The sequence below is a fragment of the Oncorhynchus clarkii genome, chromosome 19, assembly GCF_045791955.1.
Source record: "Oncorhynchus clarkii lewisi isolate Uvic-CL-2024 chromosome 19, UVic_Ocla_1.0, whole genome shotgun sequence".
In the NCBI taxonomy this organism is placed as follows: Eukaryota; Metazoa; Chordata; class Actinopteri; order Salmoniformes; family Salmonidae; genus Oncorhynchus; species Oncorhynchus clarkii.
The window spans coordinates 23,636,566-23,648,772 of NC_092165.1; the positions used below are offsets into that span (position 1 = coordinate 23,636,566).

Below are 12,207 nucleotides of genomic sequence, written 5' to 3' on the forward strand. Positions count from 1 at the left end.
CTCCTTGCAAAACAGCTCGAGCTCAGTGAGGTTGGATGGAGAGCATTTGTGAACAGCAGTTTTCAGTTCTTTCCACAGATTCTCGATTGGATTCAGGTCTGGACTTTGACTTGGCCATTCTAACACCTGGATATGTTTATTTTTGAACCATTCCATTGTAGATTTTGCTTTATGTTTTGGATCATTGTCTTGTTGGAAGACAAATCTCCGTCCCAGTCTCAGGTCTTTTGCAGACTCCATCAGGTTCTCTTCCAGAATGGTCCTGTATTTGGCTCCATCCATCTTCCCATCAATCTTAACCATCTTCCCTGTCCCTGCTGAAGAAAAGCAGGCCCAAACCATGATGCTGCCACCACCATGTTTGACAGTGGGGATGGTGTGTTCAGCTGTGTTGCTTTTACACCAAACATAACGTTTTGCATTGTTGCCAAAAAGTTCAATTTTGGTTTCATCTGACCAGAGCACCTTCTTCCACATGTTTGGTGTGTCTCCCAGGTGGCTTGTGGCAAACTTTAAACAACACTTTTTATGGATATCTTTAAGAAATGGCTTTCTTCTTGCCACTCTTCCATAAAGGCCAGATTTGTGCAATATAATATGTTGTCCTATGGACAGAGTCTCCCACCTCAGCTGTAGATCTCTGCAGTTCATCCAGAGTGATCATGGGCCTCTTGGCTGCATCTCTGATCAGTCTTCTCCTTGTATGAGCTGAAAGTTTAGAGGGACGGCCAGGTCTTGGTAGATTTGCAGTGGTCTGATACTCCTTCCATTTCAATATTATCGCTTGCACAGTGCTCCTTGGGATGTTTAAAGCTTGGGAAATCTTTTTGTATCCAAATCCGGCTTTAAACTTCTTCACAACAGTATCTCGGACCTGCCTGGTGTGTTCCTTGTTCTTCATGATGCTCTCTGCGCTTTTAACGGACCTCTGAGACTATCACAGTGCAGGTGCATTTATACGGAGACTTGATTACAAACAGGTGGATATTACACACAGGTGGATATCATCATTAGTCATTTAGGTCAACATTGGATCATTCAGAGATCCTCACTGAACTTCTGGAGAGAGTTTGCTGCACTGAGAGTAAAGGGGCTGAATAATTTTGCACGCCCAATTTTTCAGTTTTTGATTTGTTAAAAAAGTTTGAAATATCCAATAAATGTCGTTCCACTTCATGATTGTGTCCCACTTGTTGTTGATTCTTCACAAAAAAATACAGTTTTATATCTTTATGTTTGAAGCCTGAAATGTGTCAAAAGGTCGCAAAGTTCAAGGGGGCCGAATACTTTCGCAAGGCACTGTATACTGTGCATGCTTGACTGTTGTGTGTATATGATTTCCTTGAGCTGCTGTACACCCTCCTTTCCCCTAGTCTACTGATGTGCTTCCATGACTTCAACAGATTTGTTGATGATACACCCAGTAACATTGTTAATAAGTGTGCGTGTGTGTAAAGATGAAAGATAAACAGGATATCTGTCAGCATCCCACCCAGCCACACACAGATTCCAATAAAAATGTATCAAACATTTTGACTTAAGTTCCAAATGGCCTAATAAGTCAAATGGAAAATTCTTCCAGATACTGAAATACAGTATATCGTACGGAATCAAGTATTTAATAAATCACAGCAATCACACAAGAGCAAAGAACCAAGAGGTCTGCTCAAACTAGACAGATGACATCACAAAACATGACATCGTCACCTTTCTCACTCCTTTCCCACTAGATTAGAGTCATAACCCTCTGAGCAGCGAGTAAATCCGAAACTCCTATGGAGAGGGCAGGGCTGTGTAAAATGTAATATCTTTATTTGAACCACATGTGTCGCAAAATCACAAATTCAAGGTAACAGGTTTGACTGTAGGGAGGAGTTGTAAAAAGAAGACCTTAAATACCTAGCATTGCCTTCATTGGCATGTGGTATAACCAGTTATTCATGACTTACTTCATAGATTGAGAAAACCGATTCCTTTAGCAATAACAGGCACGGAGGTCAGATAGGAGCAAGCACTTTGTGACATCGGCTGATGTAAAAAGGGCTTTATAAATACATTTGATTGATTGATTGAAGTGGATAAATACTCAAAGGCACAGGGGAGCAATATTGCAACTTCTCAACTAAATACAGCGTCTTCCAATAGTGATATTTTTTTTAAATAAAACTCCATGTATTTGATTGTAATGGTGTACATCTCTGCGAAACATGTTGGTATCCATTTGATCCAGTTTTGGGTTCAAATAATATTTCAAATACTATTTCACATACATTTCAAAGTAAGTATTCAGATATGTTTTATTTGAAAAGACAAGTTGTTGAATATTGGAAGGTATTTGGAAATACACTTGGAAAGTATTGACATGTATTTGAAAATTCTCAAATACACTGGCTGTGTCTGAATACCCATACTAGTGTACTACATACTTAAACTGCATACTATTTAGCACGTACCGTTTAGTAAAAAGTATGCCACGGCCGCAAAGCACCTGAGAAGGTGGAGCGGGGCCAAATGAGGGTGGATTATTTTCAATAGACGTATCGCATTTCAAGCCTGATAATAGCTTATTTCCAATTTTATTAATTTCTCTAAACTCTGAATAAAATAGGAATGGAGTTATAGGCCTACTCACATTCGACCTATATCGTAGCCCATATCACCCATCTATCCTATTTAAAAAAGACTGAAGACTGGTTCCATTTCAACATATTTAGTAGTGAAACCAAAGTGCTGTAACATATATAAATTAAATCAAATATAGCCTAGTGCACACACCAAAACTCTTCAGATGTTCATATCAAAAGACTATTGCACAGAAAAACGTGGACAGTCGGGTGCATCGCAAATTCTGAACCGCTGGACAGCAACATATTAAACTAAAACACTGATCATTAGGAATGAGATAAGAATGACTGCAAAGGCTTGACCCATAAATTAAATAATAAAATCGGTAAACTAGTCTACAAAACTAAAACAATCCATATGTTGAAATCAAAAGGCCAGATTAACATGACATCAATAACGCAGCCACATCCCGAGTCCCCAGTTCCCACACATTCAGAATAAGAAACCCTTAAGAAATAAGAAACCCTTTTGAATACGAAAACAGAAATCTACAAAAAATATATAATTTGAACACCACCACAGAAACTTCGCTATTCTGCATCTGCCCAATTAAGAAGTCTAGTTTTGTTATTTGGCTACTTGAAGGGAACGAGAGCCTATCATTCGCAACCCACCTCTTCCAATGCATTGTGGAAAAGTGTGCATCGAATTCTACTAGATGAAGAGACAAAATTAGTATAACATCCTAGCATTTAAACAATACTTGATTTTCAAATGTCGCACAATATTAAACCATTTTTTTTCACATACTCAAACGGCCTACAATTTAGGACGCAGGAATGGATATTCGGACACAGTCAGTGACTCAAATATACTCCGATGCATTTAACCCAGGTTTTTGAAAATAGTATTTGAAAGTACTTTCAAATAGTAGGCTATTTTTGGAAAATACCTTCAAATACTTGCAATAGAAGTAGTTGCTTCAGGCCACATTATTAGAAAATACTCAAATACACAGATTTTTTATTTGATTTGAATCCAGGTCTGATTTGATCATCTGTAAGCTGAAATTCCAAGTAAAGAACACATAAACATATGCTCCAATAGCCTACCAACCTAATGCACTGGTTAATAACGTCCTGATGCTGTTCTGATATCGTTGCCTGCTACATTGCATCTGGTATGGGTAAGGTTGAAGTGAAATGTGTTGTCATTTGTTGAAAAAAACGTGCCCAAAATTCCAAGGTATTCCAAAAAATCCTGGTTAGAAGATTCCTGGAATCAGGAGAGAACAAGAAGGACATCTGGTATCCTCCAACCAGGATTTCTGGAAAACCTGGGAATTTGGGGAAATGTTGCAGATTTTTGCAACCCTACTGATGTAATAAAGGGGCTATAGCCCATTTGGTCCTACTGTACTGTGGTGTAAGGCAGTGTTTCCCTCTGGTTGAGGTCAATTCCTACTTGGTTGTGGCTTAAGGCTGGGCTTTGAGTTAGGAACATTCTTTCATTCATCTGGAAGTATCACAGACATTTCGGAAGGCTTTAGGTAAGTGACGGACGGCGCAGAAAACGCTTTGGAACCCGTCAGTATAAGGTACTGAAGCTTTAAAATAATATCCACACAGGCAAACTTTGGATTCACTGGGCCAAAGGCATTACAGGGTATAAAGACCAGAACACACATACAAGGAGATAGAAAAGGGCACGGTAATATCAAAACAATCACAAAATGTGTGAATTCATCTCATAGAAAACAGTAGAACAATAGAAAACAGCTAGAGAAAATCAAGAAATTGATTTCTCATTCCTGGTTTTTAAGGTTAACTACTTAAGGTTAACCTCAGACCTTGACTGTGGGTTTGGCTCCATGGCAGGGAAACACTTTGCAGCAAAGGGGTACGTGGGATACGTCAAGGAGACCTTATGGCCGGTATTGGTGCATGAAGGACTACTGTACTCTGAGCCCCATGCCTGGAGTGAGTAATAAGGAGACGGAGACTCCAATAACCGTATACAAATCCTGCAGTAGTACAAATTTGTTGTGAAAACACTTCTCCAAATGCTGGGCAAGCTAAACATCACTCAGTCTGCTGCTGCGCAGTCTACAGTATATCCTATGTTTTTTTTCAAGCAGTTCATCAGGTCTCACAACACCAGAGGGCCAGGAATGACACACGGAGGAAAAAACACAAAACTTTTCTGTCATTGTCGTCATCTCCTAGTTCTCTTTCATTCCCATGTTTCACGAGTCGATATAAAGTCATTCTAACCTCATTCTCTGGACTGATCATTTTGCTTTCAAAAGCAGTTGTCAAATAAAACTGTGAGACTAAATGGCTCTGGAGCATACAAACCCCAACCCCTCTCTTCTTTCTCACTTTCCTCTTCCCTCCCTCCCTTCCTCTCCCTCTCTCGTGTTCCAGCTTGAGAGCCTAGGGGATGCTGTCCCGTTGGCTCACATCTGTTCGTACAGCAGCATTCCATTGAAAATGGTGAGAGGCTCTACGGAGTGGGCCAGCTTGCCCATGACGAGGTCAATGCAGACCGTGTCTCCAACCTGGAGGGGAAGGATGATGTTGAACACGGCCAGGGAGCCGGGGTTGATCTTGGCCTCAGCCACTGGCTTGTTCTCCAGGCCCTCTGGCTGGTATCCCCCGGAGTCTACCCGGGCCATTCCGTAGTTGGACTTGGACAGCACCGCCTCGATCTTCTCGTTCTTGTGGCCCGTCAGGATGGCGCTGAAGAAGTAGCGTCCATCAATGGGCGCTGTGAAGATGCCTGGGGAACACAGAAACAGAGAGGAAAAGGTTAGAGTTAGCTTAGCATACTCCACTGATGTTGAAGGCCATAACATTTGCCTGTTCAGGCTTATAACTTGGTTTGAAAGTTAGCTCATTCTACATGAACTAAAACAATGGTGTAACTAACTAGCTAATTACTGTACATTGTGAGTAGAAGGTTAATGTTTACGGTCAGTGTCGTTTCAGATTAGGGAGGACGATTTTTCTTATTTCTATTACAGCATATTTGATGACTGTCATTCATATTTCATTCACCCAGCTCAATGTAACTTTGATAGGTTTAGGCTACTACGTGATACTCGAATTTGCCCTATATCCATCATGAGGTTACTACAACCTAGCCTACAAATTAATGTTTATAAAGTAGGTGCACAGGTCGAAAGACAAATTGAAATAATCAAGGTGAAAGACAGTGACACATTTAATACCACCTTGCACACACGTGCCGGCATCCATCTGATCTGGGGTGTAATCATTAGTCCAAACAGTTGCAAAACGGGAACGTTTTGCAACTAATACGAGAGTTTCTGCTGGACAAATTCAGGTATATCCCTCCCCATTCCATTCCGTTTGCTTCCATTTAAGACTTTTTGCAACAGAATCGGTGGAATGAATACACCCCTGATCACCTGCACACACAGTTCACTTTCATAGCAGCCACATACAGCATAATCACTTTGCTTGTTGTATAATTCCTTCTCGCATCTACCCGCTCTCCTCCTCTCACCTTTTCATTTTGCTGGTTGACCTCAGTGCGCAACACAACAACTGTCTGTGACCAGGTGCAAAAACCTCTCCAAGCCAAACCTTCATACCATAACCGCTACAGAGCCTACATCGTTGTCAGCGAACTAGAACTAACACGTTAGTGAACGCACAATCCAATCCATGTGTTCATTCATGCAGTACAGTGTGCAGCAAGAAGTTTAGCAGTTACACCGGCGATCCCAGGTGGCAATACATTTAGAAAACCTAAAGCTGACTTTGACTTTGAAGAGTTGCAGTATTGGATAGCCTTAGCTAGCTAGCTAGTATACTGTGGGGAGAACAAGTATTTGATACACTGCCGATTTTACAGGTTTTCCACCTTACAAAGCATGTGAAGGTCTGTAATTCTTATCATAGGTACGCTTCAACTGTGAGAGACGGAATCTAAAACAAAAATCCAGAAATCACATTGTATGATTTTTAAGTAATTAATTTGCATTTTATTGCATGACATAAGTATTTGATCACCTACCAACCAGTAAGAATTCCGGCTCTCACAGACCTGTTAGTTTTTCTTTAAGAATCCCTCCTGTTCTCCACTCATTACCTGTATTAACTGCACCTGTTTGAACTCGTTACCTGTATAAAAGACACCTGTCCACACACTCAATCAAACAGACTACAACCTCTCCACAATGGCCAAGACCAGACAGCTGTGTAAGGACATCAGGGATAAAATTGCACAAGGCTGGGATGGGCTACAGGACAATAGGCAAGCAGCTTGGTGAGGCAACAACTGTTGGCGCAATTATTAGAAAATGGAAGAAGTTCAAGATGACGGTCAATCACCCTCGGTCTGGGGCTCCATGCAAGATCTCACCTCGTGGGGCATGATCATGAGGAAGGTGAGGGATCAGCCCAGAACTACACGGCAGGACCTGGTCAATGACCTGAAGAGAGCTGGGACCACAGTCTCAAAGAAAACCATTAGTAACACACTATGCCGTCATGGATTAAAATCCTGCAGCGCACGCAAGGTCCCCCTGCTCAAGCCAGCGCATGTCCAGGCCCGTCTGAAGTATGCCAATGACCATCTGAATGAATCCAGAGGAGGAATGGGAGAAGGTCATGTGGTCTGATGAGACAAAAATATAGCTTATAGTCTAAACTCCACTCGCCGTGTTTGGAGGAAGAAGAAGGATGAGTACAACCCCAAGAACACCATCCCAACCATGAAGCATGGAGGTGGAAACATCATTCTTTGGGGATACTTTTCTGCAAAGGGGACAGGACGACTGCACCGTATTGAGTGGAGGATGGATCTTGGCCAACAACCTCCTTCCCTCAGTAAGAGCATTGAAGATGCTGGCTGGGTCTTCCAGCACGACCCGAAACACACAGCCAGGGCAACTAAGGAGTGGCTCCGTAAGAAGCATCTCAAGGTCCTGGAGTGGCCTAGCCAGTCTCCAGACCTGAACCCAATAGAAAATCTTTGGAGGAAGCTGAAAGTCTGTATTGCCCAGCGACAGCCCCGAAACCTGAAGGATCTGGAGGTCTGTATGGAGGAGTGGGCCAAAATCCCTGTTGACATCTAGTGGAAGCCGTAGGAAGTGCAACTTTATCCATATCTCAATGTGTATTCGGCAGGCCAAGCTTTGAAAAACTACAAACCTCAGATGTCCCACTTCCTGGTTGGATTTTTCTCAGGTTTTCGCCTGCCATTTGAGTTCTGTTATATTCACAGACATCATTCAAAAAGTGAAAAGGCTGCCCCCTATCCCAAAAAGGTTAAGGAACAGCAGGGATTGTGAAGTAACACAAACATAGGCACAGACACAAGCATACAAACACATGATAACATACACACTATACAAACATGTAGACATGGATTTTGCATTGTAGATATGTGGTAGTGGAGTATGGGCCTGAGGGCACACACTTAGTGTGTTGTGTATTCTGTAATGAATGTTATGTAAAGTTTTACTGCCTTCATTTTGCCGGACCCCAGGAAGAGTAGCCTTGGCAGCAGCTAATGCGGATCAAAAATACATACAAATACAAATTCAGTACCTGTCCGCGGGTCATAGAACTCTCCCTCATTGACAAAGATCTTGTCGAAGACGATGGTGCCAGCGTTGAGCACGGGGTAGGTGAGAGCTGCAGAGAAGGAGAGCTTGGGCACATTGGCATCAGCACCTGGCATACCTGCGGGCAAAATCACATCAAGTCTCAGAAAATAACCCAGCAGGAGTAGAGGGAGAACATGATTTTTATCTATACCATATGTGATTTTTCATTGTTCTGACATGAGGAAATCTATTTTCACGGTTCATTACAGACAAAATGGCAAGGTAAATAAAGTGTAGGGAACATAGTGAGAAAGATGTTTTGCTGTAATAGGCTAATCTTCTGTAGATCAGACGCAGCTATACTGCCTTTGTGATGGGAATGCTACAGAATGCTACATTTTAGTAAATACTTTAACACTTTTTTTTCTTCTTAAAACTGCATAAACATTTCACTGTAAAATACCTGTTGTATTTGGTGCATGTGACAAATAACATTTTATTTTGATGTAATGGGGTGAAACACACATCACTGTTGAGGGCATTAGCACATTGCAACAGTAGGACTCCAATGCAATGATAAAACAAACATGAACATACCTTGTTCACCTTTGAGACCTGGAATGAAGAAGACAGGAAGAGATGAGTTCAGTAGTTGGACCAATTCAAACTGTTCAACCATGTTTGTTTTTAAGTATTCATTACTATTTTTATTATTTTTTCTTTCTGAAAAGTGTGTTGTGACTTTGCACTTGAAATAAATTGTGATTTGATGTCAAGCATCAACATATAGCAAAACAACACTTCCTGAAGCATTAACACGTATTATAAAGGGTTTATATGGTTCCTGTTACCTGGTGGTCCTCTGGGCCCGTTCTCTCCCTGCCTGCCCACAGGTCCGTCCCTACCTTGAGACCCCTTGGGGCCGGGCAAGCCTGGGAACCCTCTTTCCCCAGAGGGACCTGGAGGACCAGGCAGGCCTGGGGTGGTGGGAGGCAATGACAACAATATTAATACATGTAACTTTCTTAATTTACATATATTTAACTGAAATAATCAGTGTTGACCCAAAGACTGCCTGTTATTGGACACAGGACATAGAACACATTCCAGACTGTGTTAATAATACAGTGGAGGAGTTTTCTCATTCAAATATATAATTGAATTCCACCCACATAAACAGAGGACTCATCTTTGTATCTGTGCCATTCAGTGTTAATTTTGTCAACAATAACTATGATGAAAAATACTTGTTAGAAGTTAGAGGTAGCCTAAATAGTCATTATTTTACAGAAAAGAATGTGACTAAAATGGCTGTGACTAAAACTAGACTAGAGTTTAAGTCCAGTTATTAACAAAATATTAAATGACGAAAATGTGATTAAAATATTTTAAAATAGTCAAGTGTCTTCTTCTTTTGTGTTTGAAAAAAAGCATAACGTTTATATTGGTGATTTACTGCCACATGCAGTGCTGGATCCTGAACCAAATATTGTGTGTCATTCATTTATTTTGACTGCTAAATGGCAGTGATATTTTTGTGTTGTTGCGTAAAGCCATTTACAAACCATAGGCAACACAATTTGAAGAAGAATACATCGCTCCCGATCAATAGGAATCCCCACCCAGTTTACTTATTCAAATGGTGGAAGCCCTTAACCCCATACACCAGAAGAAATTGGCCTTTATGGATAGGGCCAAATTGAAATGTTTCCAACAGAATAATTATAAAAAGCATGCATATGCATGACCAAGGTAGCAATTAAACACTTTGGAGACTATGGGGAAATGAGATTGATTCCAAAAATTACACTGTTGTTTGTATGTGCATTTTACATTTACTATACTTTTCACAGCATTTGTCAATAACAAAATCTGAAAATACTCTGGATACACTCAGTAACATAATAAGAATATTAATTGACATTTTGGAGTAGGTGCAAGATAAGAAAAAAATATTACAAGGGTTTGAATGAGAGGTCTAACTGGTGTCTCCAAGTGGCCACACATAGCGGAATCTAATCAGACCTACATACTTAGGTTCAGTATTCATCCCCTGTAAAACTTCAAACAGGTCCTCCTCTGATGAAGAGTAAGAGAGGTCGGACCAATTTGCAGCGAGGTATATGTCCATTTTAATATGAAAAAACTGAACACTACAAAATACAAAATAACACCGTGAAACAAACAAAAGAGTCCTGTGTGGCACAAACACGGAAAATATCCACCCACAAAACACAATAGAACACAGGCTACCTAAATATGGTTCTCAATCAGGGACAACAATTGACAGCTGCCTCTGATTGAGAACCATACCAGGCCAAACACAGAAATAGAAAATCATAGAAAAACTAACATAGACAACCCACCCAACTCACACCCTGACCATACCAAAGACAAAATCAAAGACAAAACAAAGGAACTAAGGTCAGAACGTGACAGGTAGTTCCATTCTACGCAGTCAAAAGCTTTTTCTGCATCTCATCTCCACTACAGGTTCTTGGTCATTATTTTTGGATTCGGGGTAAACTTCTTGTTAACAAACTATCGTTTTGGCAAGTTGGTTAGGACATCTACTTTGTGCATGACACAAGTCATTTTTCCAACAATTGTTTACAGACAGATTATTTCACTTATAATTAACTGTATCACAATTCCAGTGGGTCAGAAGTTTACATACACTAAGTTGACTGTGCCTTCAAACAGCTTGGAAAATTTCTGAAAATCATGTCAATGCTTTAGAAGCTTCTGATAGGCTAATTGACATAATTTGAGTCAATTGGAGGTGTACCTGTGCATGTCTTTCAAGGTCTACCTTCAAACTCAGTGCCTCTTTGCTTGACATCATGGGAAATCAAAAGAAATCAGCCAAGACCTCAGAAAAATAATTGTAGACCTTCACAAGTCTGGTTCATCCTTGGGAGCAATTTCCAAACATCTGAAGGTACCACGTTCATCTGTACAAGCAAAAGTACGCAAGCATAAACACCATGGGACCACACAGCCTACATACCGCTCAGGAAGGAGATGGGTTCTGTCTCCTAGAGATGAACGTACTTTGGTGTGAAAAGTGCAAATCAATCCCAGAACAACAGCAAAGGACCTTGTGAAGATGCTGGAGGAAACAGGTACAAAAGTATCTATATCCACAGTAAAACGAGTCCTATATCGACATAACCTGAAAGGCCGCTCAGCAAGGAAGAAGCCACTGCTCCAAAACCGACATAAAACAGCCAGACTATGGTTTGCAACTGCACATGGGGACTTAGACCGTGCTTTTTGGAGAAATGTCCTCTGGTCTGATGAAACAAAAATAGAACAGTTTGGCCATAATGACCATTGTTATGTTTGGAGGAAAAAGGGGGAGGCTTGCAAGCCGAGGAACCCCATCCAAACCGCGAAGCACTGGGGTGGCAGCATCATGTTGTGGGGGTGCTTTGCTGCAGGAGGGACTGGTGCACTTCACAAAATAGATGGCATCATGAGGTAAGAAATTTGGATATGTTGAAGCAACATCTCAAGACATTAGTCAGGAAGTTAAAGCTTGGTCGCAAATGACAATGACCCCAAGCATACTTCCAAAGTTGTGGCAAAATGGCTTAAGGACAACAAAGTCAAAGTATTAGAATGGCCATCACAAAGCCCTGATCTCAATCCTATAGACAATTTGTGGGCAGAACTGAAAAGGTGTGTGCAAGCAAGCAGGCCTACAAACCTGAGTTACACCAGCTCTGTCCACATAACTGTTTAACTAAACCCGACTGGACCTCTGTGCGTAAAGTAAAAGTATACAGAAAAAAATGTAACTACTTGGATTAGTGTGGCTATAGCTAGAGTCACAGCCAAAATTTAGCGAGCTGGCTAAATAGCACAGCCAACATTAGCTATGATCCAATGTTACCTCGCCAGTTATTATCAAGCTAGCCATCTAGCCAGCCAGATGTGCCAGCCAGTCGATCCTATCCGTCATTTTGATGTATCCTCGTGTTCTAACAGGTCACTATCAACTAGATCTATATCTACTACACGTTCAAAGACAGTAAATCATGATGTAGTAGGAGTGA

The 12,207-nt window shown here is 41.1% G+C and overlaps 1 protein-coding gene across 1 annotated transcript in view; it reads right to left on the reverse strand.

Annotated features, from left to right (window-relative positions):
- Positions 1-2,279: 2,279 nt before the first annotated feature.
- Positions 2,280-12,207, reverse strand: part of LOC139374948 (EMILIN-1-A-like) — a 72,742-nt gene continuing 62,814 nt past the window's right edge. Inside the window, exons 5-8 of the mRNA XM_071116220.1 lie at positions 8,998-9,123; positions 8,744-8,761; positions 8,148-8,282; positions 2,280-5,346 (exon numbers count right to left, since the gene is read on the reverse strand). Of these exons, the coding sequence (XP_070972321.1) occupies positions 5,024-5,346; positions 8,148-8,282; positions 8,744-8,761; positions 8,998-9,123 (602 nt within the window). The 3' untranslated portion in view covers positions 2,280-5,023. The remainder of the gene's footprint in view (positions 5,347-8,147; positions 8,283-8,743; positions 8,762-8,997; positions 9,124-12,207) is intronic.